At 41.1% G+C, this 27,315-nt stretch overlaps 3 protein-coding genes across 4 annotated transcripts in view; 2 read left to right on the top strand and 1 right to left on the bottom strand.

Moving 5' to 3' along the window:
• The first annotated feature begins 4,077 nt into the window (after positions 1–4,077).
• On the top strand, positions 4,078–6,636 carry LOC146330374 (uncharacterized). Of its 2 annotated transcripts, none has more exons than XM_084713856.1 (2): positions 4,078–4,581; positions 5,281–6,636. In XM_084713856.1, exon 2 carries the CDS (start codon positions 5,350–5,352, stop codon positions 6,586–6,588), a length of 1,239 nt encoding a protein of 412 aa, XP_084569982.1. In that variant the 5' UTR covers positions 4,078–4,581; positions 5,281–5,349; the 3' UTR covers positions 6,589–6,636. The 2 variants fall into 2 exon arrangements, with proteins under 2 accessions (XP_084569982.1, XP_084569990.1); XM_084713864.1 differs by having other exon boundaries at positions 4,078–4,585.
• Positions 6,637–12,232: 5,596 nt separating this feature from the next.
• On the top strand, positions 12,233–22,239 carry nfil3-5 (nuclear factor, interleukin 3 regulated, member 5). Its single transcript, XM_084715903.1, has 2 exons — positions 12,233–12,692; positions 19,749–22,239. The coding sequence occupies exon 2, from the start codon at positions 20,305–20,307 to the stop codon at positions 22,180–22,182; it is 1,878 nt and encodes a 625-aa protein (XP_084572029.1). The 5' UTR covers positions 12,233–12,692; positions 19,749–20,304; the 3' UTR covers positions 22,183–22,239.
• Positions 19,137–27,315, bottom strand: part of rgl3a (ral guanine nucleotide dissociation stimulator-like 3a) — a 45,316-nt gene continuing 37,137 nt past the window's right edge. The window contains exon 15 of the mRNA XM_084715901.1: positions 19,137–19,459. Coding sequence (XP_084572027.1) covers positions 19,305–19,459 — 155 coding nt within the window. The 3' untranslated portion in view covers positions 19,137–19,304. The remainder of the gene's footprint in view (positions 19,460–27,315) is intronic.

The following is a 27,315-nucleotide window of genomic DNA, read 5'->3' as shown; positions in this document are numbered from 1 at the left end:
GCCAGCAACGTCAATGAAAAGTAGTAGGGGTTACAGGCCCATGTGTGGGTCCCTAATGAACAGATTATGCTGGAACACAACTGGGAAAATTCATAAACAGTCTTAAATTAATACAGCGGGTCGTTCCTTTTCAGCAACAGTTTGCATCATGTGTCAAAAGAGCACCAGTAATACACTGATAAATCCACAGTTGCTGAGAGGTGCAGCACCAGAGCGGCATGTCATTGTGTCCAGCCATTCACTGTGTTTACTTTCATTTACAACACCAGGCTGCTGCAGTATAACCATACAGACACATACACATCAGACAGGCTGGTTATAACTTGTTTTAATACGTTTTATGGAGATTCAGGCTCATCATAACCTCTGTGACTTTCTTTTTGGCAAAATAGCTCATGTTTTATCCTTGAAACATTACAAATGCTGCTGTGTAACATTAATTCCTAAGCTATGTGGCCATGTACGAAATGAGATACATTAAAACTATTACTTTAACAGTGTTGGTCTAATGTAATCATCACCAGATGTAATCACAGGTGGATCTGCCTGCTGTGCATATCTGCCTGATGCACATGTGACAGTGCCACTGCAACAGCTGCAGGTCATCAGCTGGGAGCCACCAGTCACTTAAATTTCTTTCTTTTCATTTCTATAACAACATGATATTCCAGCTGTCTTTGGGTACAGATTCGTGTTCATGTGTGTTCATGCTGTAACGCTCTGAACCATCCAGACGTTTCCTGAGATAAAGCATTGCTGAGCTGTTGTTATCACATTTAACTGTGACTGGCTCAGCTGTTTCAAAGCTATGAGACCTGTGATGTGACTGGCTGACAGATTATTTATTAATCACACCTGCTGATCCATATTCACCTGGAACTGGCTCTTTACATGCTGCGCTGCAGCACATACATAGAAGATATGCATGGAGACAGTCTGTGCGTCCTGAATATCCACATCTGCAGACACCATGGATGTATGTATAACCTACCATTCTGCATTAACTATTAAAATTTCAACTGAGGGTGCAAAACATTGAAGTGAGGCCTTTTGCACCCACGTAGAACCAGGCCTATACACACCACAGTCAGTCTCTTAAGCAGAGGCCTAGAGGAGTCCTGAGTAAAGCAAAACGTCATGCTTTTAAATTTGGTATTGTTAAATACATTCATATCCCACTCAGGATGACTTGTAATAACGATGGTCAGCATTTTAATTTGTCCGATAATTTGGTTTATGACCAAAATACCTACAAAAATAATTACATTCCTATCAACCTCTGCTGTTGTTTTTGTTTAGTGTTGATATGAAAATGTTAGAATGCTGACATGCTAAACAGAGATGGTGAGGATGGTAAATATACCTGCTAAACTTCAGTGTTAACATTGTGATTGTGAGCATGTTAATATACATTTGTGTCAAAGTACCGCTGCGCCCACAGTAAGCACAGTCTCACAAAGCCACTTGCTTGTTGTCTCTTGTTGTCTATTCAAGAAGTGATTCCTGAAAAAAAAAAAAAAAAAAAAAAAAAAAACATCTTGAAATATCTCTGAAATAGCTCAGCCATGAATTGATTTTTTTGTTTGTTAGTTAAAGAAAATTAGATTTTCAGCAGGCAGATTACTCAGGATGGACATGTTTTGCAATGCTCCAGGAAGCTCCCATCAGGGAAAATAGTTTCTAAAATAACCTTAAAAAAAAAGGAAAGAACTGACATGAAAATGTTACATGTAATCTTATTAGTTGGCAGCTAATTCAGCTCCTCAGCTTCTTCTCACAGAATGTCACCCCAACCTCCCTTCACAGCCTGTGTACACCGCTGCATGTCACAGCCTTGCACCAACATGTTCAAACTGATCTGTCACAGAAACAGGTCAATAGTGACAGCGTCACTAACCAAATGGTCCAGGGAGGATCTGCATAAATTAAAAAAATGAGAAGTTAACTGCTGCCTTGTTTTGGAGAAACTGTTGAGACAGAGACAGAGACAGAGACAGAGAGGTCCTATGTGAAGCATTTCCATGTGCAGGGAGGAAGTATCACTGTCCAGCAGATCACTCATGGAACAATGTTCCTTTTTTCTGTGCAACCTCACCCCAACTGAACTTCCAGCACCGCGCAGTCCTCACATGCTCTCGCTGCTCGCTGTGTATTACATAACAGCCATTCAAACTGGTATTCAAGCGACTCACTCTCTCTGTATGGATGTCTTTAAATTCATAATTTAAAATATATGGTTATACAATTTATAGATTAGTGAAGTAAGTAATTAGCTTCTACACACTAACCAGAGACTTATATATGGGGTTAATTAAGTAACATTTTACATTATTTTTCCATATTAGACCATACAATCCAATGCTGTAACAGTGAGATCTTGTTGATTTTATTACATTTAGAGATTTTTTTTATAACAATGAAAGAGCTGTAATTTTACATAAATGCAATGATGAATTATGTATAGTGTTTTACTTTTAATTTTATGGGAACTGTCTGACAACTTTTTCTGCTGCACTTTTCTTTTTTACAGTGTATTGCTCTTACACATTGAGGCCAACAGTCTTTGAAAAAGGAGAAAACATAGTGAATGACATTATACATCCTCGTGTTTGTTCTTTGACAATGGCAGCTGGTGTGTCTGATCAATATCTATACAATATTCAGTGATGTGATAGATGTAAAAATCTATTTGTGCAAGTGTTTACAGAGTAACAGAGAGGACACAAACACAGCACATATTTCCATGTAACTGTGTTACCTTGAACTTCTTGTTATGTGTTGCCTGAGATCAGATGGAATTGTAAATTTGTTACACATATTCAGAGAATCAGTCAACTCCATGGAGTGGGTGGATTCAAAGGTCTGCGCCCAAGCAATGTTATGGTGGTTGCCTACAAAGAGCAAATGAGGACACCTCAAGCCACCATGACTGTTATCCACACAAGCTTTTGGAAATTGGATGACTTAATCTACCACAGTGATGTAAAAAAGTTCAGTGAGTTGCAGTTTACCCCGAGTCAAACATGTTGTGTAATTTGCTAAGATCACGTTGAACAGTTGTGTGTGTGAGAGAGGAAGACTATAACTATAAACTATAAATGTTACACAATGAGATTTTTGGTAAACAATGATCAATCATGTGGATAGAATGACTGTGAAAATGACATCACTTTACAATAATGCAGCCTAAACAGTCCTTATGTCATATTATGATATCCAAAATCTAAAACTTCCAGGTACAACTGTAACAGTTAAGTCCATGCAGATTGATATACTGTTTATGAATATGTGATGTCTTTCTTGAGGTTTTATATGACATATGATATTCTAGATGGGAAATTATCACATGGATTGGTACAAAATGTGTTCAATGGTGCCCAGACAATTTATCCTAATAACTCCTCTGTGATCCTCTGACATTTTTTCTCATTATCAGGTCAGAATTCCAATTTGTAATATTTTCTTTTTTCACTGAACCCCTGCAAAACTAATTACATTCCCATCACCTTCAATTGTACTTTTCATTCAGTGCTAATCAGCAATTCTTGGCATGCTAACAGCGAACTGGTAAACGTAGCTAGCCTACTTAAAGCTGCAGTGTGTAAGATTTCACACGAGCAGTAGGTCTTAGTTGCTGTTTCTTTTCTTTTCAGGTCACTGAATAAAACACATCAGATAAGTCACATTATAGGGGACAACGAGTTGGTGTTGGTGATGTATAATGTGCGAGATAAGAGATGTAGTACACAAAACTGAACTAAACTACAATAAACCTACCACAAACTTAAACTTTATTTACTTATAAAAAATATCTCTTTAAACTGACAAACATCATCTGTGTAATTCGTGGCACAATTCAAACAGGATCAAAAAATAGTCTGAGGCTCCCCATCGACTACCGATCATATTTTTTATTCAGTCAGGTCCCATGGTGGTCCACCGGAAGGGGCGTGACTCAGCAGCCTACGGGTTGTCTGAGATGAAATTCCAGGGGCCGCTGGCCGTCATTGGCTGAGCATCTGTCACATCACATGTCCATTCTGACATATAAACGTGCTACTTGGGCAGGTCAGGTCATTTTTGTTGTGATATAAAGGGTTTTTCTTTAATTACCACCTATTACATATTCTAAGTGTTTTTTGCTGAATTTTACATGTTAGTGAGTCAGTTAAATCTCAGCCTCGTTTTCGTTTCAACGTCCTCCAATCCAATAACGTGCCTGTATTAAAGTCATAAAATCTTATCTAAATAACCTGTCAGGGTTTATTGTGAAAGCTGCTCGGCTTTGTTGCGGTTTGTTCTGTGTGTCTCCGCTGGTTTGACTGAGCTGGCTTCCCGTTAGGAGGAGGAGGAGGAGGAGGAGGAGGAAGAGGAGGGTTACCCGGGGTGAGGATCCGACCCCGGCTGAACCGATGATGAGCTGAGGACGAAACGATGCGGAGCTTTTGAGGAGCAGAAATACCCAGACAGACAGACAACCTGTGAGCCTCCACAGCATGTCTCCTGTCTCCTGTCTCCTGTCTCTGTCTGACTGACTGACTGAGGAGATCAACATCAGAGGTTTCAGCTGCTGTTTGATCTGTAAGTAAGTATGCGTTGGGTTTTTGTTTTTTTTATTTTATCGTGCGACGTAATGTGATGTACTTAGTTATATCGTTTTTTCTTTTCAAGTTTCTAAACAATTTGTTTATATTATTATGATACACTCTGGATGAAAAAGCATGTGGATTTCACATGAGCTGTAGACTTTATATAGTTACGCAAAACGATTCAGAACTCAGCAGTCATCTATTTAAGATTAGGGTAAATGGAAACTTTTTGTTAGTGATAACTTTAGTGTAAATGTTTGGTTATGAATAATGATAATAATAATAATAATAATAATAATAATAATAATAATAATAAATGTTATCCTCTTAATTAAACTCTAGAAAATAAATTTAAGTTTGAAAGGAATGAAACACTTCATGGATCACATTTTTTACTTAAGTTTTTTTTTTTTTTTTTTTTTTATCAGTTTGTGAACTGGTTTTATTGTAATTTGACTGCTATTAATATAATAAATTAATCTCACTGTTGCTGTGAGCCTATATTAATATATCTGACTGTAATGCTTGTGTTTATTAAATATGAGAAATATTATAAAATTATTAGGTATTTTATTGCTGTTAAATACATTATAACATTCAACTGGCAGCAGTATAATGACAATTTAGTGTTTTGCAACCTTGTAAACAAATCATTACCTCACCACATGTGTTTGTGTTTTCTCACCACTAGGTGGTACCATTACAGCACACTTCAGTCCGACCATACACACATCTCCCAGCAAACCAGGTGTGTTTGAACATGACGGGTCAGACTGGCACCATCCAGGACCTGTCAGTGCCCTCCCTGCTGGCTGTGGAGGGAATGGGGTCCAGGCCTCTGGGAGGGACCGCCTCCTTCACTGATGAGGCTGTTTCCATCCTGACATCCACAAGCCAGCTGGCCCAAACCATCCTGGGTCGCACCTTTACCTTCAAACGCAAAGAGAGCCTCGCCAAAGCTGAAGCTAAGGCCGGCAGCAGCTGCGATGAAGACAGCGCTAGCACCATACGCCGCAAACGAGAGTTCATCCATGAGGAGAAGAAGGATGAAGGGTACTGGGACAAGCGGAGAAAAAATAATGAGGCAGCCAAGCGATCCAGAGAGAAGCGGCGAGCCAATGACAGGGTGCTGGAGCAGCGAGTGCTGGGCCTGCTGGAGGAGAATGCCCGCCTGAGGGCTGAGCTGTTGGCCCTGAAGTTTCGTTTCGGCCTGGTCAAGGACCCGTCTGATGTGTCCATCATGCCGCTGTCTGCACCTTTCTGTGCCCCCCCAACACCCAATACGACACATTTCTACCAACCTCACACTGATGGAACCCCATACCACAACACCCACCACCTCCACCTGCACCCTCTGCAGCAGGGTCCCATCTATGGGCAAAGGGGGGCCCGACCTCTGTCCAATCACAGTGTGTCTGAGGAGTCTGCTGTCTCCACCTCATGTAGCTCAAATGTGGGCAGCCCTGTGTTTTTTGACAGCACACTGAGTGAGCGTGGCGGTCCTTCTCCGAGGGAGCAGGGGGAAGAGCAGCAGGGCTACGTCTCCCAAATCTGCCCCTCGGAGGTCGACGAGAGTCAGTACATAAACAGACAAGACTCACCCGATAGTTTGAGGAGCCTCCCCCACAAGCTCCGCTTCAAAGGCCCTGGGGGTTGCAGCGAGGGAGGGGAGATGTCCCCACCCTCTGATAGCAGACACAGTGGACCACCTGTAGCCACAGTGGGACCAAACATCCCGGAGACGAGCCACAAGCAGGCGGGGTGGGACAGTCGGACAGAGAGTCAGGCTCCTTGGTCCAGGGAGGATGCCTGTGGGGGACTCGGGCAGCAGTATCGGGCTCCGTCCTCTGGATATAACCCCCCCTCTCTGCAGAACTCCAGAGACACCAGGTGTTTGACAGAGGACATCAGTCTCAGGTCTCAGATTAGCTGCTTGTCTCAGGAAGTGGCTCACCTCAAGAGGCTCTTCTCTCAGCAGCTGCTCTCCAAGGTCGCATAAAAGCTTAGCACGACCAAAGCTGGACCAAAGTTAACAGACAGAATTCACACTTCAATCTCACAGACTGAATTTTTTCAAAGGACAGCATGAAATGACAAAATGTATTTACAACACCTGTTTCACTGGAAATGCTTTTACTTCAGGAGCCTCTGTGTTCTCTACGTACCACTCCCAGAAAACACCAACACATTTAACTTTTAAACTAATGCTTGATAACTGCTAACTAGAAGTGCGTGTCCTCTCATGTCTTGGATCATGTTGATTGTTTGAGATTTTGAGATTTTTACATTTCTGAATACTTATTTAACTGGTGTGTCAGTAACACTGAAGAACATGTCAGATACAACACAAAACACATGGTTCAGTTTCACCATTCCCACCACCTCACTCAGGCGTTGCCATTTTTACAGTTTGTAGGCTTTTCAAACAACAACAAACTGTATATCAGTATTACCTTGTGTTAAATATGCTGTGTGGAAAATCAGCACAATTACAAAGTCCCAAAGAAGACATACGGGTGTGTGAAAAAGTTACCACTGACATCTTTTTTGGTCTTGTTTTTTGGTTGGTGTTGTTTACTGTATCTGATTTATATCATGACATTCAAGGTTCACACGACTATATATTTACAGAATACAATAACAGCTGTGCATGCAATTTTTTTTCACGAGTTAATTATTTTGTTATCTTGTGAAAATAAGCTTTGATATCTCCAGATAATGATATAATCAACCTGTTATCACAAGAAAATAAATGGCCATTTCCTCTTATTGCTTATAATGTTTATCAAAGATCAGGAGCGCCCTGTCATCATGCATAGATAGTTTCTTGACAACTGTAGCAACTGATTTAAGATGAAAATGTTAGATCGTACCTATTACTGATTAAAACATCAGAATGTACTTCAATGAAGGTCTAAGCAAACTGAACTGAAAACTAAAAATACAACACTGTGCACGTACAGGAAATACATGAGGAGGCATCTGTGCATCTGTTTATCGAGACTGCATGATGAGAAATTACTCCCCAGAATATGAGAAATAAAAACTAAAACTAATACCGAAACTAAAAACAAACAAACTAAAACTAATACAGAAACTAATAAAAAAACAAACTAAAACTAAACATTTTTAAATGATTAAAAACTGAATTGAATCACATAGGCCCACTCTGGCAACTGACAAACTGAATGGCCTAAACAACAAAACTTAAAAGCAAAATAAAAATCTAATCTAACACAGGTTTAAATTAACCTGTTATCACGAGAAAATTAGCTTTGCTATCTTGAGATAATGAAATAATTAACTCACAATCTTGAGATAACATTAATTAAAAAATAATTGCAAGCATGGCCAATCTCGGCTTCCGTGTATTTAATCTTTGTTCACAATAATAATTGAAGTGAACTGCACTTGGAAATAAAAGTATATTTTATATAAAAGACTGGTGATTTTTTTTTTAAATGGAATATTGAAATTTTCTCATAATGTTTTGCATTAAATCATCTGCATTTAGTTTCATAGCAGAATATGCAGGATACACCATCTTGATGCCGTAACAAGTAATGATGCAACATCATCAGATGAAATGAATTCGACAGTTACAGTGATAAAACCCTTGCTCATAACTTACAGACATTACTGTTTTGTATTTATTTTAGATACAGCTGTGAACACGCAATATGCAAGAGAGTTTTAAGCCATTTTAAAAGTATTTTGCATCACAGGCAGGAGTTAGTAAAACAAACACTAATCCAGCTGTGGCATAGAGAACTACTGTAGGTGTGGCACTTACTGCGCAAGAGTATGAATATTTCACAGATTTCATTATCAGCTGGACTGATATAATCAGAATTTCCTTCCTCTATAGCTGTAAACACCCCCCCGTCGTGTCAGTCCAACCTCAATAACTGAACTAAGGTTACACTGAAATGAGGTGGGACAGTGGGGTGTAGGACAGAGCCAGGGAGAGAGGGGTGGTGCACGTATGCGGGGAGTGGAGCAGGACTGCATGAGTCATCCATCACGTCAGCAGTATGAGGGCTATTTTTAGCATGGAAGTAGCTGCGGTGGAGACTGATTGGCCCATATGGAAGCGAAGGTTACAGATTCAGAATACATTAACACCTGGAGAGAGAACAAGTCTGCAGATGGACATCAGTAGAGCTACTGTGAGACACATTCTGATACCGATGGGAAGCCAGAAATATGCAAATATATATATATGAACTGAGTATTTATTATTAATATTTGTCTGAGAAAATGTCTCACTTGACTTATTGTCTTTATTCTGTCTTTACAGGGTCTTTTTTCAGTACTCAATTATTTTTTGTCAACACCAGGTGGCGCCAAGTGTCTTCATCAACATGGATCACTGAGTCTTATTCATTCATTCATTCATTCATTCACAGCAGTGTTACTACAGAGGTCGTCTCCTCCATTGTGCTACAGTAGCGCCACATGCTGCACATGCAGAACAAGAGAGGATGTAATTTTGTGTTGGAAGTACAAGACTCCCATCTTCAAATCGCCCATCTTTATTCAAAAAGCAATGAAAATGAAAAAGCTTGAAAATTACATTTATTTAGAGATTTATTTGAGGTTAAACAGGTTACATCAGACTTGCGCAGCTGCATGCAGCAGAGACTTCGCCTTCCTTCAGTCTTTGGCCCTGATAACAGCAACATGAGGTACACATGAGATCTTTTGTCTGCAATCAATCTTCATCCAGCCCAGCCTGCAAACGCCCATCCATGCCATGAGCAGTATAGGAAGAAGAAAGAGGGAGCCTTCTGGTTGCTAGGCAGGCACCACCACCACACCACAGTTGCCAAGGGAATGCCTGCATGCAGAGAGATGGAGAAGTGTGTTGGGGGTTGGTTGGTGGTTAAAACAGAGGACTGGTGGGGGGAGGAGCTAGACAAGTTCAAGGCCACCGTTTCCCCAGCATGGTCTAATGGTGGTGGTGATGATGATGGTGTGTGTGCATGTGTGTGTGTTGAGACAAAGCAGGGGGAAGGGATGTAAGTGAGAAAGTGGGTTGGAACTGGATGTCTGTCTGATACAAAACAGAGCTGACATAACTGCTCATGAAATATGGTGGTGAAGGGGACAACAGGCTTTGTGGAAAAATAGAAAAGCCCCTAAAAGCAGATAATACACATCTGTTTTTTCATATAAAGACAAACAAAATGACAGAAAAATAGGTGGGTGAAAAATATAAAAATATTGATATAATGATAAATTTATTTTAAGTAACAAAGACACTTTCTTTTCCTATCATACTCCATCTTAGTGACAGTGTTTTCAGTGAGTATTTTTAGTTTCAAAATGAGTTTTTACTGTTTTCTTTGAAAAAAACAACAACTTGGTAACATTAGCAAAATGAGAGATGGGACATTTATTGTTTCTACTGTAAATAGAAATGAGCAGGAAAAAACCCAGCCAATGTTTTTAGAATAATAACTGCTACAATGATTAGTTGATCGAAAAGAAATTAATCACAGTCAACTATTTTAATAAGCAATCAATCATTTCAGTCATTTTTCAGGCAGAAATGTCAAATGTTTGCTAGTTCCAGCTTCTTAAATGTAAGGATTTGCTGCTTTTCTTCACCATCCACGATAGTGAATGAAGAGTATTTGGATTTTATACTGTTGGTTGGACAAAAGAAGCAATTTGAAGATGTTACTCTGGGTAAATATGATGAGCAACAATTTTTGACATTTTATATTCTAGCAATTAATCAATTAATCATAAAATGTTAACTGATGATGAAAATAAACATTAGTTGCAGCCCTTATAATAACACAGTAAGAGCTAAATGTGTAAACAAAGGGTTAAACTCAGTTGTCTGCCACAGCAGACACAACTCGGTTAACATGTTGTGATCTGATCTGAAGCTGTCTGAAGCCTCTCAGGATGTATTTCTCCCTTCTAGGGGTGTGTGTGTGTCTGTCTGCAAGACTAAAGCCAGAGGGAACCAAATACGAGAAAAAGACAGTGCTTTATAACATATGTAAAAGTGTAATAAGTGGGTCGACAGGGACATTTATCATAAATAGGGGTGGGTATTGTGACCCAGCAGACTAAAGCGATGCCTGTTCCCGAGTGGTCAGTACCAAAATATCAATAAGCTCTCGGACAAACGATGCTGTTTTCAGAATTCATGTAACGTTACATAAACAGCTGACAGGGCAAACCATTCAAAAGAGAAGGTTCACTGTCAGGGTCCTCATTGGGGCCCCCCACCTCATGGGCCCCATGCAACGACATGGGGCCCATGAGGTGGAGGGGCCCAGTGACAGAACAGGCCCTCAAACAATGTGTTGGGGTGGAGAACGGGCCCTTGCAAGTGACACTGACACCTGGAAAATTCACCCCAGATTAAATAATATTCAATTATAAATGCTGCTATGCCATCATAAAGGGCAAACCCATCTTTGTCACAGTTTTCTTTTTCTTTATTTTTATTTTTTGGTGAAATAGTCTGTGGAAATCTATTGTGCAACACACTTATAGTCTTGTTATGCATAAACTATAAAAACTAAATAAAATATTAAAAATATTAAAATTATACAATTTATTATTTTCTTTGGTATTTTTGTCACATATACACACATATGTAATGATGATTGCTGGATCATATGTATGCTGATGTTGTCTGATATGAAGTTTCTATAGGTTTAGTATTATTCATGGCTCTGATAGCTTTTTCTTTGACCTCTGTACTTTCCTGGTAATACACTAAGTATCTAATGTAACTGTAAAATCCATCACATTGTTGGTAAAATACACAATATAGGCCTTAATGTTGTGTGCACTTCATAACTGGTGACTAACATGCACTGGGCCTGTCATAACTAAAGAAAACGTAGCGAAATTTAACTTGTTACATAACTGCAGAAAAATAATAACCAAATTATGGTGAGCACTATCAATAAGAGCATCAGTACTGAAAAGCAGTATTGATATCTGTGTCAATAAAATCCTAATAATTCCCAACCCTAATCCCTAACAAACTGTTTAACCACACCCTGTATGTCTCTGTAGTTAAAAGTCCTCATCCATGAGGGATGAATAAGAGACCTGGCCATGTAGATCATAACAGTTACACAACACAACAAATCAAAAATTCAAAAATTCTGGTTTTAAGTGCACCAATTCTAATCTGTTCTATCCTGTAATTCAAAACGATTATTATTATTATTATTATTATTATTATTATTATTATTATTATTATTATCATTAACACAACAATAATAATTATTTTTATTATTATTATCAGTAGTAGTAGTAGTATTACTATTATCTATTGTATTACTCCACCCGGTGTCTATAGTGAAATACTACCAGCAATAATACCATCCTTCAGCTGTTCAAGTCCAAGGTTGTTCTGGCAGGCAGTGGTGGGAGAAGTATATTTTTTGAAAAACTTTTTTTTTATCTTTGCATCAGCAGGATAAAATATAAAGGTCTTATAATGTCTACAGAGGGAACAGTGAGTGTTCGCACACAGCTGAAGGACATGCTGTTACATGCTATTATTGGAGCTCTCGGTAACATGGTGCCTCTGTGAACGCATCATGCCCTTGTTAATAAACTTAACCACTCCCGTGAAAGAGATGGCATTACACGGTGGAGGAGAGATGGAGGTATAGACGGAGGGGTGGAGGAGAGAGGGGAAAATAAACGGGTTAATAACACACACATTTGAGGGAGAGGGAGAGACTGTGGCGCGGAGAGAGAGGGATAGAGGACAAAAACGTGACTAGGCAGCCTAAGAGCTGTTATGCAACCGCTGACCTACTAACACATATTTCTAGAAAGGGAGCCGGAGAAACTGGAGCAAAGTGTCCGGCACCGCACAACACACCGGCAGCCCGAGCCAAGAGACAGAAACAGCATCCACCCGACCCACTGACTCCACCACCACTGACCCGAGCACCGACAGCAGCGGGAGGACAAAACTTTTCGGTGGTTTTTTGGGAGGTTTCCTCTAAATAAGGACAAGGAAAAGAAGGAAACGGGAGCGAGACAGCTTTTGTGTCGGGGAAGCCTGAATCTTTTTTTTTTTCCCCTCCTCCGCCTCCAGGACATGGAAAGGTATGTTATGACTGAGCGGCTACTTTTCTCTTTGTCTGTTTGTAGATATATATTTTATCTATCCAGTGTGGTTTCATGTGTGAAGGTTGGAGTTGTGTGTGAGGTGAGGACATGATGCTTATGGCCGGTTATTGTTCACATGGCGACTCGCCGCGCGTCCGTGACTTTGAGACGTTTGCGGCTTTTTTTCTCGTCACGTTAAGCGCTGCTCTCGCTACTTTGTTGCTGGTTTCGTTGCGTTTATTCGCTTTGATGTAAACGTGAAACACGTAGCAGGAGTGTAAAAACGTGCACGGACGCATCCCACGTTATATGCTCAATGTCAAGGCGAGGTTATTTCCCTCATGGTGGTGGTGTTTTCCAGGGAACGGGGGGCAGCTGCTGTGTTGTCTGGTTAATGCAGACACACCGTGTACTATATCAGCTCCTGCACGTGGTGGCACGCTGCTGTCTCTATGTTGTATTTATGTAGGTCACTGGATCATCTTAGCTGCCTAGACATGAATTCATCTTTGTGGCTGTCCTGCTGATGCAAACATTAAAGCGTGGTTTCTTTTAGGCTGCGGTTCTCAACCTGGGGGTCGGCACCACTAAGAGGGTCTCCAGATAATTTCCAAATGGTTGCAAGATTAATGTAAAACAGCCACCTCGCCAATGGTTAAAACTATAAGCTAGCACAAAAATGTCTATTATGAACATAAAGTACCGTGTTCTGGATAGACACTAAGCTTCAGGAATATCATCCTGACTTTACCCAATATGGATTTTTTTTTTTGTGGAGGTCAAGGCTTGAAGAGATTGAGAACCACTGTTTTACTAATTCATATGGAGGATATTCCTAACGCTACATTTTAATCACAGTACTTTGTAGGCACTAGAAGAGTGTGATGATGCCTGTACATGTCCTTGCATGCATTTCCTTATTTTCTCATAATTTTACTGAGCACGGGAAGCTTTACCAACCCAGAATGTCCATGCATGACATCCTGACTGAGAAGGAGTCTAAACAGTCAACTATCTTTCTGATGTGTTTATGAACAGCTCAGAGAGGTCCCACTGATTCTACCTTTATAAACTAATTTCAGAGATTGTATGTAAAAATGTCTTAAATAATGCTTTTTAGAATACATAGCCCGTGCTATTATTCTTCAGAAATTTATGCCAGTATTTACAGCTGCACCTAATGATTATTTTTATTTTTTGATTATTAATTAATTCATTGATTAGTTGTTTGGTTCATAAAATGTTGAAAGTATTGATTAGTGTTTCCCGAAGCTCAAGATGATGTCCTCAGATGTCTTGTTTTGACCACGACGTCAAGTCAGTCACTTCAGTTTACTGTAATATAGGAGTAAAAACTTTTTTTTAAGAACGGCTCAAACTGATTAATTGCTTATCAAAATATTTTGTGATCATTTTCATATAGGGCTGCAACTAATGATTATTTTCATTATCTATTGTCATTAAATCTGATAATTTCCACAGGTAATTGATTAGTCTATAAAATGTTTTTAAAAATGTGGAAAATGCTCATCACAATTTCCCAGAGCACCAAAGTTTGTCTTCAGATTGCTTCTTTTGTCCAACCAACAGTCCAAAACCTAAAGACTCTTCATTTACAGTCGAAATGACTAAGAATTTTCTTTTGATTTACTAATCCTAATAGATAAATCAACTAGTCATTGCAGCTCTATTGCCAACTAATCAATTAATCGTTGCAGCTTCAGAAAGCCACTAAAACTGACTTTTTCCTGCTCATATTTCCATAAAACGCCATTTTCTCCAGATGTGCAGACCATGTGCTTCTGTTTCAGTGTTACATCACTAACACATTTGCTTAAGTTCAAAGGCGAAAACAGTCAGAACATTTTTTATTAAAAGTGAGTCACTGGCTGATTCTTTTTTACTGGTAAGGTGTGTTAAGTAAAACAGAGCTGAGCTGTGAGGGAGTTGGAGGGTATGACATAACCAGCACACAGCAGGGAGAGGCAATAAACAGCAGCTCTCTCTCGGGACAGAGAGGCCTGTAATTGATTCCTGTTCACACCCTGTGCTTTCTTTCCATCATTCATACCCAGATTAACACCGAATCCTTAATATTTCTAGAGCAGATAGATGTTAAGCAAGTCTGAATTGGGTGAAAATTGTATTTTAGAAATGCTTTCATCAATGATGTAATGTGGCAGCTCAGTGTCTGTGAGCTATTTTTAACTTGCCCAGCCTTTAAAGAGAAAACAGAAAAAGGAGAAGTGAGGTTGAACCAGATTTAAGAGTCTTTTTGTTTGGTACAAAACTCTAAGATCTTGACATGACTTTGTTGTGAAATTAGAATAACAAGTTAACATCCAGGATGTGATGCAATGCATGGAAACCCCTGTCTGGCGAAGGCAGGCAGAGTTCTGGTGAGTTGTCCGCCTGCTGCCAGCTGGTCTGGTTTCAGAGCAGTCTGCATTGCTCCGTCACAGCCAGCTCTCTGAATATAGGTCAGACCTATATCTGGGCGAGGAGGAGACACATGAGGTCTAAGGGACAAGCTGTGGACTACTTTGATCACTCTGTCTGTTGCTTTGAGGAGTATGAGTCCACAGATTTATGCAGACTTTACGAACTACAGATACTTGTCCTAGTTTTTCTACTTTAGTGACTACTAATCAGTATGTCTGGAGGTTTTACTTTGTGAATCTGCTGACTGTAAGTAGCTAAAACCTTTGACTTGGAAGTAAAATGTGAACATGTTGCAGAAAATCAGATTAAACTTAAAAAGATGTGGGTCACATGTCACCAAATGACCTAATAAGGTTTAAAACATGACACAGAATATTATGCAATTTTTAAACAAACACAGACTTGTATCTTTCACAATAAGATCAGGCTTATTTAACTTAACTTCCTCTCAAAACTTTGCATTTATCTATAAGATTCTCTAATCATTTGTAAAGTTAGAAGTGTTTTAGTCACGTATTAAATAGAGGAAGCAATAAATGGCACTCAGCCACAGGTCTCAGTAACTGACCTGGAATGTCTGCATTCCTGTCTCTTAGTGTTGTTTCTTGACACAAAGCTGCGAGGCAAAATGGAGGCTCCTAGCCGGGGCCCCTCCACGTGTGTGGTGTTGGATCACTTAAAAGATGGAGGAGGGGAAGAGGATGCTGTGTGCTTTACTCACACTTGCCTCGGAGGAGGTCAGAGGTGAAGCATTCCTCCCTGGATGGCAAGTGCCTGGGAATTACTTCAGAGCCATGTTTACCAAAGCCAGAAACACTGACAACAAACTGCTTACTGTAGCTGCAGTGAATCATTCGTTTTTAATGGGAAATTAGCCCTGCACAAAGAGCCCACTTGCACAATGTACCATGTCCAGTGTCTCTTCATTTTTTGGGATTTTTATTCAGAGCTCAACATGCACAGAGAGGACAATGAAAGAGGAGATTGCAGGCCATTCGCAGCCAGTAACCTGTAGCTTCTGGTGCTATGTAATATGCATGTGTTACACAAGCTTTGCTTCGCAACAAGAGAAATTCAGAGCACGTACGTTACGAGCAACAACAGCAGCCCCTCCCCATGCAGTCCTGAGAGAGCGCCTGTTATGTGTGAATTTGGCTGCAGAGATGGGTGTGTGCTCTGACGTCAATGCCATCTCTCCATCCTTCACTGTCGTTTTTCATCTCATGCATATTGTTACGTGCTTCATAAGGTGTCGTAGGGCTTTCTGGAGCAAAACGGGAGTTGCATGAAAATCACCGGGGCTTTCATAATCTTATTCTGAGGCAGATGACGTATTCAAGTTTGTCTCTTTTATTCCTCCCGCTGCAGATTCTGTAAAATTCCTCTCATTTCCACCAACTGAATTCCTGCTGTCACCCCATCCCTCTTCTGCTTCCTCCCTCCCTCACCTCTTTCTGTCGCTCTATTTTTAGAGTGCACTCTAATACTCTCTTTCCCTCTCCTGCCCTCCCTCCCTTGCAGTCCCACTGACCTATTTTATGGCGCACCGTCAAACTCAGGAGGAGTGTTTACTGCTTAGCGTCGTTTCTAGGTCAGTGGGACAGCGCAGACGTATGCGTGCTTCCCGCCTGCCTTTGTTTCACCCCCCCCCCCCCCCCCCCCGCAAGTCTTTATGATAATCATTCGGGGAGGGGGGGGGGCTGACCCTACATTTTTCCACATCTGTTGGTGGTTGTGTCCAAATCCCTTTCTATTCAGTGTAGCTTTACTCTAGTTCTTTGACAAAAAAGGCAAACAAGAGATACTAAAATCCTTGTTTTAGCTCTGAAGGGAAAATTCAGCCTGCAGCGTATCTAGACTTTGCCCCTAAGTTACAGCATAACAGCATGGGTAAATAAATGGTTAATTATTCAGAGGAGTTAGTCAAGCTGTTTCAAGGTCACAATGTGAGTTTTTTGAAAGTGAGATAATATAACAGGGTCATTGACTGGGTGAAGCAGAAAAATGTTGTAGCCAGTCTGTATGTAGATGCACATCAGATTAAATAGTTCTGTGGCTTTGAGTCACTGGTGCAAAGTAAGTAGTTTGTGATATGGGAACGGCAAGCTGCAGCACAGTGGAAGAAGGTCAAGCTGAGTCAGTTTTGTTCAATTACAGCACTTTTGTTGTACTCTCTCTGGGATGTGTACGTGCTTTTTGCCCTCTTGCATCACAGTTTCAGGAATGAGAACAGTTGGTGGAGCGTCTTTGTTCAGGTCTGCTTTCTCTGCTCGTGGCATGTCTGGTCTCATACTCTAGTCACCACTAAAAAGAAAGAGAACATGAGACCAACATGGGAGAATAAACAGGGATTAAAGTAGCCTAACGTTTAATATTGTTTCTTGTCAGACTTCAACTGTGCATGCAAAAGTTTTAATTTATAACTTTCATTATAAAAAAACAAACTGATAGTAGATAAGTTTTGATGTCCTACATCAGTTTCTCTCAAATTAGGGTTTAGGGACTCGTGGCGGTCCTCGATTGGGTTCTGGAGCGTCCGCAGCACAAAGGGCAATGATTTCTTTTCCCTGTAATTTCACCCATAAGTAACACAGTGTCAATGTGTCATTGGTCATGGGTTTCATTCTGTAGTCATTTAGCAGTAGTGCACAGCCACAGCAAGGAAATGACCCCCACTGCAGTATGTATTTAGATTGTAATTTAGCCTTAATGTTATTTATAACTAAACTAAGTGTAGTTCACATGGTTTTGAGGTAAAGAGCATTAAATAGTTAAGAAAATTTTTAACATCACCCTTATCTTTAAGCATAATTAAAACTCAAAATGGAAAAGATGTGAGACAAAACTAGAATTATTAAAATTAGAGAAAAAAATGTACATTTTTTAATAAAACATCTAAAAGTCTAAACAGTTGAGTGTCCAAGGTGTAATTTCTGTCAGTTTAGGGGTTCTTGATGTGAAAACCGCTGTCCTACATAATGTCAGTAAACACTGACAGTATGTTATAAGACACCTTAACTGATATCTACTATATTTAATACCAACATTTTTCTCTCTGTGGGTTTTGAGGTACAGACTGAAACTTGATATTCCTGATGTTACTCCTGTACCAATATGGTATTTGCATACTGGTGCTTCTTGTTTGAAAGTCTGTATAAATGTTGTTTCACAGTTAGAAATGACAGAGAAAATGGATTGTGAAGAAACTAGAAGAATTAAATTCCTTTAGAAAACTTAGTGTCCACCAAACTGGAATTGTGTTTCACTGATTCCACTTTTTAATATTTGAAACTGGGCGTCCTGAAAAAATGGTGAAAAGATGCAAAAGACAAGGTGAATGAAAGCAAGAAAGTGATGGTAAAAGTTCAGATTTTCGTGTGACATTTAATGCCAGTGTTGCAAACAAAAATCAGGAGTCATTGTTACCCGCAGGCATACTGACCTAGATTATTACATTCCCTCTGTGTGTGTGTGTGTGTGTGTGTGTGTGTGTGCCATGAAAGGATGTTTTCATGTTTGTAATGGACTCCAGGGCTCAGTGTAATGACGTGTTATTAATTACTGCTCATCAACTGTGTAATGCTGCTGTGTAGTGAGAGAACCACAGGAATGAGGCCTAAAAACAAGAGCAGATCTAATTATTACATAACGCTGCCGGACTGTCGTCAACATCCGTTCGTGGCGCATTCAGCATTGTTGATAACTTGATGGCGCAAGACATGCTGGGTGGGTGAGGCTTCCTTTACAATGTTGACACTGCACAGGGAAGTTCAGCAGCTTGTTGTGTTGTGCAATTTCAGACAGTGTGACAGCTACCAGAGAAACTGAGACATTGCTGCCGTGAAGGAGATCTTCCCCTCCTCCATAGAAATGCACATACATGAACACACACACAGCCCTACAAAGATGTGTGTCCACTCAAATAAGCCCATTTCAGCCAGTGCTTTCAGTGTTGTTCAGTATTTTAGTCCCTCATGATGCATTTTAGGCAATAAAGTGTAAAAACAGAAATCTTTAATACACATAATGTGGTTAATCATACACCGTGCTATAGTTACAATGATAAACATAATGTTGTGATATATCAGATGTATCCCTATACGTTCTCTGCCTCCCCCAGGCCTTTCTCTGTCAGTCTCTGCAGAGCTGGCTTCAGGTCATCCTGCTTCAGTCCTGGTTAAATGACTGACAGCGCCCTGTCTTACGCAAGAGCTCTGCAGTAGCAGCAGCAGCACATACAGTATGTTCAGTCCCAGCCACAGCCCCCCTGCACTCATGATGTACGTGCTGCTGCTCAGACTCTGCATCCACCCTCCTTTTCTCTGTGAAGCCAAGACAAGAAACAAAGACAAGAAAGACAAACATTATGTAACTTCTTTGGGGGCTATGTCCTTGATTTTTTGGCGCTGGTTGAATTGTGATAACCAGACTTTTTATTGATCTCAGGTCTTTACAGATTGCAGTCAAGAGATTCACATTAAAGCCTTGTGCTATCGTTCACAAATCTAATTTGACCTGACTGACATGTTATGTTATGAACTGCAGTGGTTTTACAGCTAATCTAACTGTGTTTCTCCCCCCTCCCTCTGTCTTCCTGTCTCCATAACCCAGTTAATGGTCAGCAAACAGCAGAACTGAAGCCGGATCCTCAGGGAGCTCCGAAGTAGACGGACTGACCTACATCCCGTGTGAGACGCTGAGAGAAGCAGGGCAGCGGCCTGACAGTCATCACAGCTCTGCTCAGATTGAGGAAGACGCAGATAAACTTAAAATCACCTCCAGCGAGACTCCAGAGACTGCTTTGAACTATTTGCCAAGACAGCTGGAAGACTCTTTGCTCAAAATACAAACTTGTTTCTTTTTATAGGTTCCTCGTTCAGAACGCTAGTTCAATGTCTGAGGTTTTTGTGGAGTTCCACCTCTTTTTAATCTTCCTGGCTAATTTGGACACTTGAACATTCTAATCTTGGAAAATAACAGAAATCAATGAGGCTGTCCCTTCGAGGAGCACAAATACCTCATCAAGAAGTTTTTGCAGAACCTGCGACATAGGTCAGACCCCTTACTGACAAAGCAGAAGGCTTATATAGTTTTAGATCTTTTCCCTTTCCCCCTTTGCCCTTTGCCCTTTTGCTAGAGTTACACTCTGGCCCCCAGCTGGGAAAAAATGGAAAGTCTGAGTCTACACATCCCACCCACCAGCAACAAAAATGCCATGGAGGTAGACACTTTCTCTAACTACAATGGAAGCCTCCCATCCCCTGTTCCTGAAGGTGGAGCGCGGATCAGCCGCCAGGCTAAAGGTACCAAGCCTAATGTGACCTGCCGTCGCAAGCGGGAGTTCATTTCTGATGAGAAGAAAGATGCTTGCTATTGGGAAAAACGGAGGAAGAACAACGAAGCAGCCAAGCGCTCAAGGGAGAAGCGTCGTCTCAATGACATGGTGCTGGAGAACCGGGTCATGGCGCTGAATGAGGAGAATGTTCGCCTGAAAACAGAGCTCCTTCAGCTCAAGTTGCGCTTTGGTCTCATCAGCACAGCCTCCTACATGGAGAAGAGTCAGCAGATCTCCAACAGTGCTGCTGCTGGCAATGCTAGTAGCAACGGGAGCAGCACCAATGGCACCCCAAATAGTAATGCCTACCTCTCAAGCAGCGGCTACTCCAGTGCATCCCAGGTGATGCTGAACTCTGACTCATCTGAAACTGAACAGTCGAGCCGTGGCGACCGCAACACCACGCTCCACAGCTTCTCCTCCCGGGGCTCTGTGTCCGACATGTCCGATGGCTCCTCCAGAGACAGCCCAGAACCCCTGGGCTACAAAATAAAGAAGGAACCCGCAGGTCTGGATTTGGCCAGACTGGAAAGCAATGGGATTCCCAACGGGATTGCCAACGGGATGCCCAATGGTATGCCAAATGGGGCTTACCACAGCAACCACACTACTCTGGTTCCTCCTCACCAGCAGAACCCCCCATTGGCTGAAAGTGCCATGGACTACCAGCACCACCAACAGCAGCAGCAGTGCCATATGGAGGCGTCCAGCCCTGCTCCTCAGGCCACCTCAGCACAGAGGAGCGTCATCTTGTACCGCTCCAGCAGCGGCTGTTACCCCATGGAGAATCAGAGGCCAGAGGATTCCCAGCCGTCCCAGCAGAGCAGGCCGCTGCAGCAAGGCCCACAGAGCTCACCCTCCAGGTTCTCTGACTGCTCGGTGACCATCACAGAGGTAGCTGAGAAGTTGGAGAGGACAAAGACGATGGACTCGCCTCAGTATGAATACACTAACGGTCATGCTGAGTCGGCAGAGGAGCTGCAGCAAAGGTACAATCTCAGCAGTCAACAACAGAACCATCATGGCCACTACAGCTATCAGGGTCAGGAGAGACGTCTTCAGCACGCAGAGAGCCACCAGAACCCCTTTGCCCCTGATCTGATCCACAACACTGAGGAGGGCAAGTCCTCCTTCCCACAGCACAACAGCTACCTCAACACACTGGACGAAGAGCCCCCAGTGCTCACTTACGAGGGAGGCCCCCAGGCCGACGGTTTCTACCAAGAGAACTCCTCCGCTAAAGACACCTCATCCAGCGACGGTGACCCTCGTAGCTCTGACAAGGAAGCCTCCACAGATGATGAATCCCCCTCCTCGTCCTCCTCAGACATCAGTAGCTACCACCAGAAGGCAGTGGGAGCTGCCGGTTTGCACGCCGAGTCCCAAGCTGAGGTCAAAGCCACTGCCCTGCCGCACAAGCTCCGCCTCAAGTATAGAGCTCTGTCCAGTGGGGCAGCAGGAGCACAGGTGGAGGGATCAGTCAACAGCTCCATGTCCCCCTCTCCCAATCTGCCTCAGCACCCTTACTTAGCTCTGCCCAGCAACCCTCACAGCACCCAGGCCAACGGGGACAGCAAAGAGGTGGAGAATGAGACTGAGTATGCGGAGGAGGTCAAGCCTCAGGTGAACGAGAGGGTGGAGGCTAAAAAGGAGGGAGGAAAGAGGGGATCCAGTGGCGGCAGGGGTGGCCACAATAAAAGGCGAGATTAAGGACAAAAAGGGGGCACCTGGACATTTTCCTGTCACCTTTTTGTCTACAACAGACTACAACTACAACTATGATTGACATCACCACCTTACAGGACAGAAAATAAGGTGCGAGGTGTTATTAGGATGTGATTTCACCATAAAGTTTCACTGTGTCACCTGTTCCCCATCCCTTTACTCTTTTTACTCCTACCTCCCACCACCACAGTCCCTCCAGTTAAAACAATAGATCACTTAACGAGGGAGGGGACAGAATGAAACTCTCCAGAGCTGGAGTCTGGGATATTTCCCTCATGGAGACTTCAAACATTATTCAATTATTCATTATTGTAAACTGCCTTGGTGGCTGGCCAGCGTTTATTGTGGCATTATGGGAACTACATTCCTTTGACCAAAGAATACACATCCTTCCTTTAGCGTCTCCCTTTTTGGCAAAGAGTTACATTCCCCCTCCCCTCTGAACACCATTTCATCCTCTTACCACCGTACACAAATCCCTTTCACTTCTGAAGCACTTAGATTGTATATTACTGTGACATATAAATTTGCATATATGGAATATATATTTTAAGAAGAAAAATGTGGCAAAAACAACAAAAAATAAAACAGTGGGATGCAGAAGTCGTAGACTTAAAAGTGATGAGTTTGTTCATGTTGAGACACCTTGTACAGTCCCCTTTTGTCTAGAAAATGCCTCAAAGCTTTTGTTTTAACTAAAAGTTTGAGCCACATCTTGTAAAAAGAAAAAAAAGGTACACTTGTTTCAGATTTATGGAGCCTCATTACAGAAAACTCTGAAATCCTATCTTATCTCAGTTTGAGATGAAATTTAGCATTACAGAAGCGTGTTTCCTAACTGCATCTAGGGGAAAAAATCTCTTTGGATAGGAAATTAGCTATTATGTAACTGTCCTAACTGGAGAATTTCCTGTGCAAGTTAGGACAGCATAGACCCTGTCCTGAATTCAAAATAACTGCCAAAAATGTCAGCACCACTGTTGTTAGGTCTGTACGGTAATAACACTGAAGATCGGGAACAACATGCCCCAAACAACATATTATGATTGAAACGACACTCAAATCACATGATGTTACATTAAATTTCCTACACCATGTATATCACCTGCCAAGATGATTCGTTTTAAAGTTGATCAACATGCTGTCTGTCAGGCTTAGCTTTACATTGGCAGACAATTGACAGTTATAAACAGCTGATCAACTTACAGTGTTGAACCCGTCATTTCCTGTTACTGTCAAATTACAATGCTATACCTGTCTCGTTTCAACCACAGACTGTATATTAAATAGGATTTCACATATTTACATACATATTTAAAATGTTGTCTACGGCTCCAACTCAGTATTTAGACTACAGTACTCATTTTTGGATGCAGTTATAACATGTTGCTCCTTTAAGTTAAGATACGAGGTCTGAGTTAATAGGAACGTAAGATTTTCTCATCTTTGAAATGTAAGTTAAGATAGGATAAGCAGTTCGGATTTTTTCTGTAGTGAGGCACCAAATTAGGGGCCTCATTCAGGTGATCTGAGCACTTCGACTTTTGAAGCTGTCAAAACAGTCAAGGCCAGTTATACGCATATCAGTCAAGGCTATGCAGTCACACTTTGCTGTCGGCAAAACCTGACAAGCACAAACCAAGCCTTGTTTGTCAGCTGTTCAACAGAAATCAATACGTTTTTAATTTACAGACAAAAACGGCCTGTCTAATAAAAGAAATGGCTCTCCAAACCAGCAAAGCTGCTCTCTCTTCATAAGGTGCCTCTTTATTGTGTTGTTCCTCGTCCCCACTTTGGCTAATGTCTTAAAGATCCCACTCACCTCCGCACTGAGTTGTTTTAGCTAGATCACACAATCTGTACAACTGTTTCACTTCCTGGTGCCTGCCTCTGGCCACGATGTATAAATGTAAAGTTGTCTCTCTCTCTTGTATACTGCTGTCATTATTTTATTATTATTTTATTAATATTGTTATTTTCTATTATATTCTTTTATTATTTTGGCTATTATTATGTGCATTTTTCTGTCATCCTGTTGTGTCATTTTGCTCTATGCTCTTCCTGGTTGTGCTGTGTATTTACCCATGCTGCCCTTTCCCCACCCCCCCCAGTTACCATTTGTACTCTGTGTTACTGTATAACCTTTGTTGTTCGCCGAAAGGCTTTCCGAAAGTGGAAAAAAAAAAAAATTGAATAAGGCTTGTCCAGAAGTGATTATGTATTGCTATACTTCATGTGGATATGCAAAATGGTTACAAAAACACTCATTTTTGAATGTGAAAGATTCAAAATGGGGTAAAAATAAAAGGTTGTTGAATTTATGTATGTCTTTTTTGAACTTTTTGAGTCTCTCTTATGAAATGCTGTGACACAAGAACACACACACACACACTTCCAGACCAGTCTTTTTCCGGCAGAAGACCAACCTGCTGAATCACAGTTCACAGACAAGAACATACCAGTCTGCCAGTCTAATTTTTTGAGGCAAAACAGCAGGAGAAACTTCACCAGTTCACCACGTCATCACTTAATGCCGCCTACTGCCAGAGATTTACTGAAATGAAAAAAAAAAAAAAAATAGGAGGACACACAAACTGTGTGGTCCAGCAGTACAGAAGGGAATCTGTTGGCTAAACTTAACCTCAGTCTGAATATTCATGTAATATATTCATACCAACAAGTCACAAAATACACATGACTGCAATAACAACCACAGTTAAATACACATCCTAGTATTTTACAAACAGACTGCTCACAAGGACATATTCAGTGGAAAAATATTAAATAAATTAAAAAACTCTCAAAGTTGAACTGTTACTGTAGCTCAAGCAAAAAGGGATTGAAATTATAAAATATTCAATTCAACTCAAAATAGTTTGCACCATGTGATACAAAAGCAATTCAGAGTACTTTGATTAAAACAACATAAAACATCAAAATGTGCAAATAAATAGGGGCATCCATGCAGGCATAAACAAAAACACATGCACATACACACATACAGGCAAGCAACAATGCAAGCAAGCATATATACAGACATAAATATAAAAAAAAAATTGATGTTCAATGTGAAAGGAGTCAGTTGTAGAGATGAACCCACCCTCCACCAAATCATTGTTTTGGTTTTATGGCCAAAAAAAACCCACCACCTACTAGCAGCAAACAGCAGACAAAGTTAGCAAATAGCTTGCAAGCATAGTGGACATTATGATTTTGTTTAAATAACTTGCTAACATTCTAAGTTTAGGTTGTTCACATTGCTCATTAGAGGCTATTTAGCCCTTCCATTGGTTATGTCTGCTATTAAGCACACGCTTCTTTTCCAAATGTGAAAACCAATAGTCAAGAGTCAAGATTTCAATAAATAAATAAAGAAATTCTGAACTTTACAGGTCAGACATAGGAAATGTAAATGTCTGGTCCCTTGCAAATTTACTTTTTTCAAATCTGGCCCCTCTGAATACATAAAATACAACTCCAAGCGTATGCTTTGAATCTGCTTAAGGTGCAAATAAGCAGCTGCTAACACCTTTGCAACAACTTTGTAAGGTGATAATGTTGCATTTACTGCTTGTTCAGCTGCTCTGAAGTAGCCAAAACAAAAAACAACCAATGAATACAAATTTAATAAATAATAAGCAGAAGTTAATTAAATCAGCATCAAATAAAATCAAGTGTGTGCAAACTGGCTCATTTTTACAGTAAGTCAACTCAAAGACAGCCTTTAAAACCACATATTAAGCAGTGTTACGTCAAGTGGTTACACACCAGCAAACATATTTAGTTTCCCACTTCTGTCCAGAATTGCTCAATGCCATCATGGCTCATAACTCAGACAGATGTGCTTTAGCTGGACAAACGGAGAGAGAAAATCCCAGAATGTATCAGAGTGCAACATGCAAAAACAAGTTACACAACTGTCTTGGGAGAAAACTGCGTCAGACTGCAAACACAGAGTGTGGCATGCAGGCAGGCAGGCAGCCTCCATCTGACCCCTGCCCGCTGTTAATGGAGCAGTGGCTGATTGGAACAACAAGTTGGCATGGGCACTGACAAGGTTTACATAAGATCCATTACAGGAACAGCAGCCTATCAGATTCAGAGGTGTTGCAATTTCAAGGAAACACACCCTCATTTCTTGAGAATCTCAGAACAGTGGGTCTGATCTGAAAATATCAACAACAAAAAAAAAAACACTTGTAAGCACGTTTTCACTCTGAGAGCGCTTCACATTTTCGGAATTAAATGCATCCACAGCACTTCTCGTCTACGCAAACATTAACCTTGTTCCCGCATCTCAGTTTCAGACTGATAGAGGAAGGATGTGCATGTGTAGAAGCAGCCTGACTACAGATACAGTGACTGATTTTCATCAGAAACATGAAACTCTTAATTCATTTTCACTTCTGCTGTTGACGCCACACAGCAGCCAGCTATAACAAGGTGACATTCCTGAGAAAACCGCAGTGCTGCTCCATAGCGCACTATCCTCTGCTCATTCTCTCTCCCACACCTTTCTCCCCCTCCTCCCCCTCCTCCCCCTTCTTGTTCTCTCTCACCCCCCCCTTGTTTTTTTTTTTTTCTTCCAACCCATCTTTGAGCTGTAAAAGCTGCTTTGTATTGTGCGGAGGCTTGTGAAAATGGGCCAGTAGAGTAAAAGTAGGTCAGTGAGGAGGGATAGGAGAGGATGGAGGAGGGGGTGAGGAGAGAGAAAGAGAAAGAGAGAGGGGTTATTCAGAGTGGAGGACTGAGAGAGAGAGAGAGACAGAGAGAGAGAAGGAAGGAAAGAGGGAGGGAGGGTTACGTCACATGCCTCTACAGTGTAAACTTGAGCAAACTACTCAGAAAGAAGCTCTCTCTTGTTGCTGCCTGAGGGAGCAGGTCAGTGGCACACACACACACACATACACACACACTTGGGTTACATCGATGTATCAGTTTGCATCAAGCTGACATTTATAAAAAATTCTACACACACGGGTTGACTAATCCCTCAGAGGATTATCTATCGGAAAGTCCATGTTATCATTACTGTTTTATAAAGATTCCTATTGAGTTTTGGTGACTCCTTATCAATGATCAAAGGTTATTCTGATAATTTTTACCCCAGGAGTTTGG

Source organism: Lutjanus erythropterus, chromosome 3 (genome assembly GCF_056507025.1).
Source record: "Lutjanus erythropterus isolate fLutEry1 chromosome 3, fLutEry1.hap2, whole genome shotgun sequence".
NCBI classification, from domain to species: Eukaryota; Metazoa; Chordata; class Actinopteri; order Lutjaniformes; family Lutjanidae; genus Lutjanus; species Lutjanus erythropterus.
This window is presented reverse-complemented; position numbering and strand designations above follow the sequence as displayed.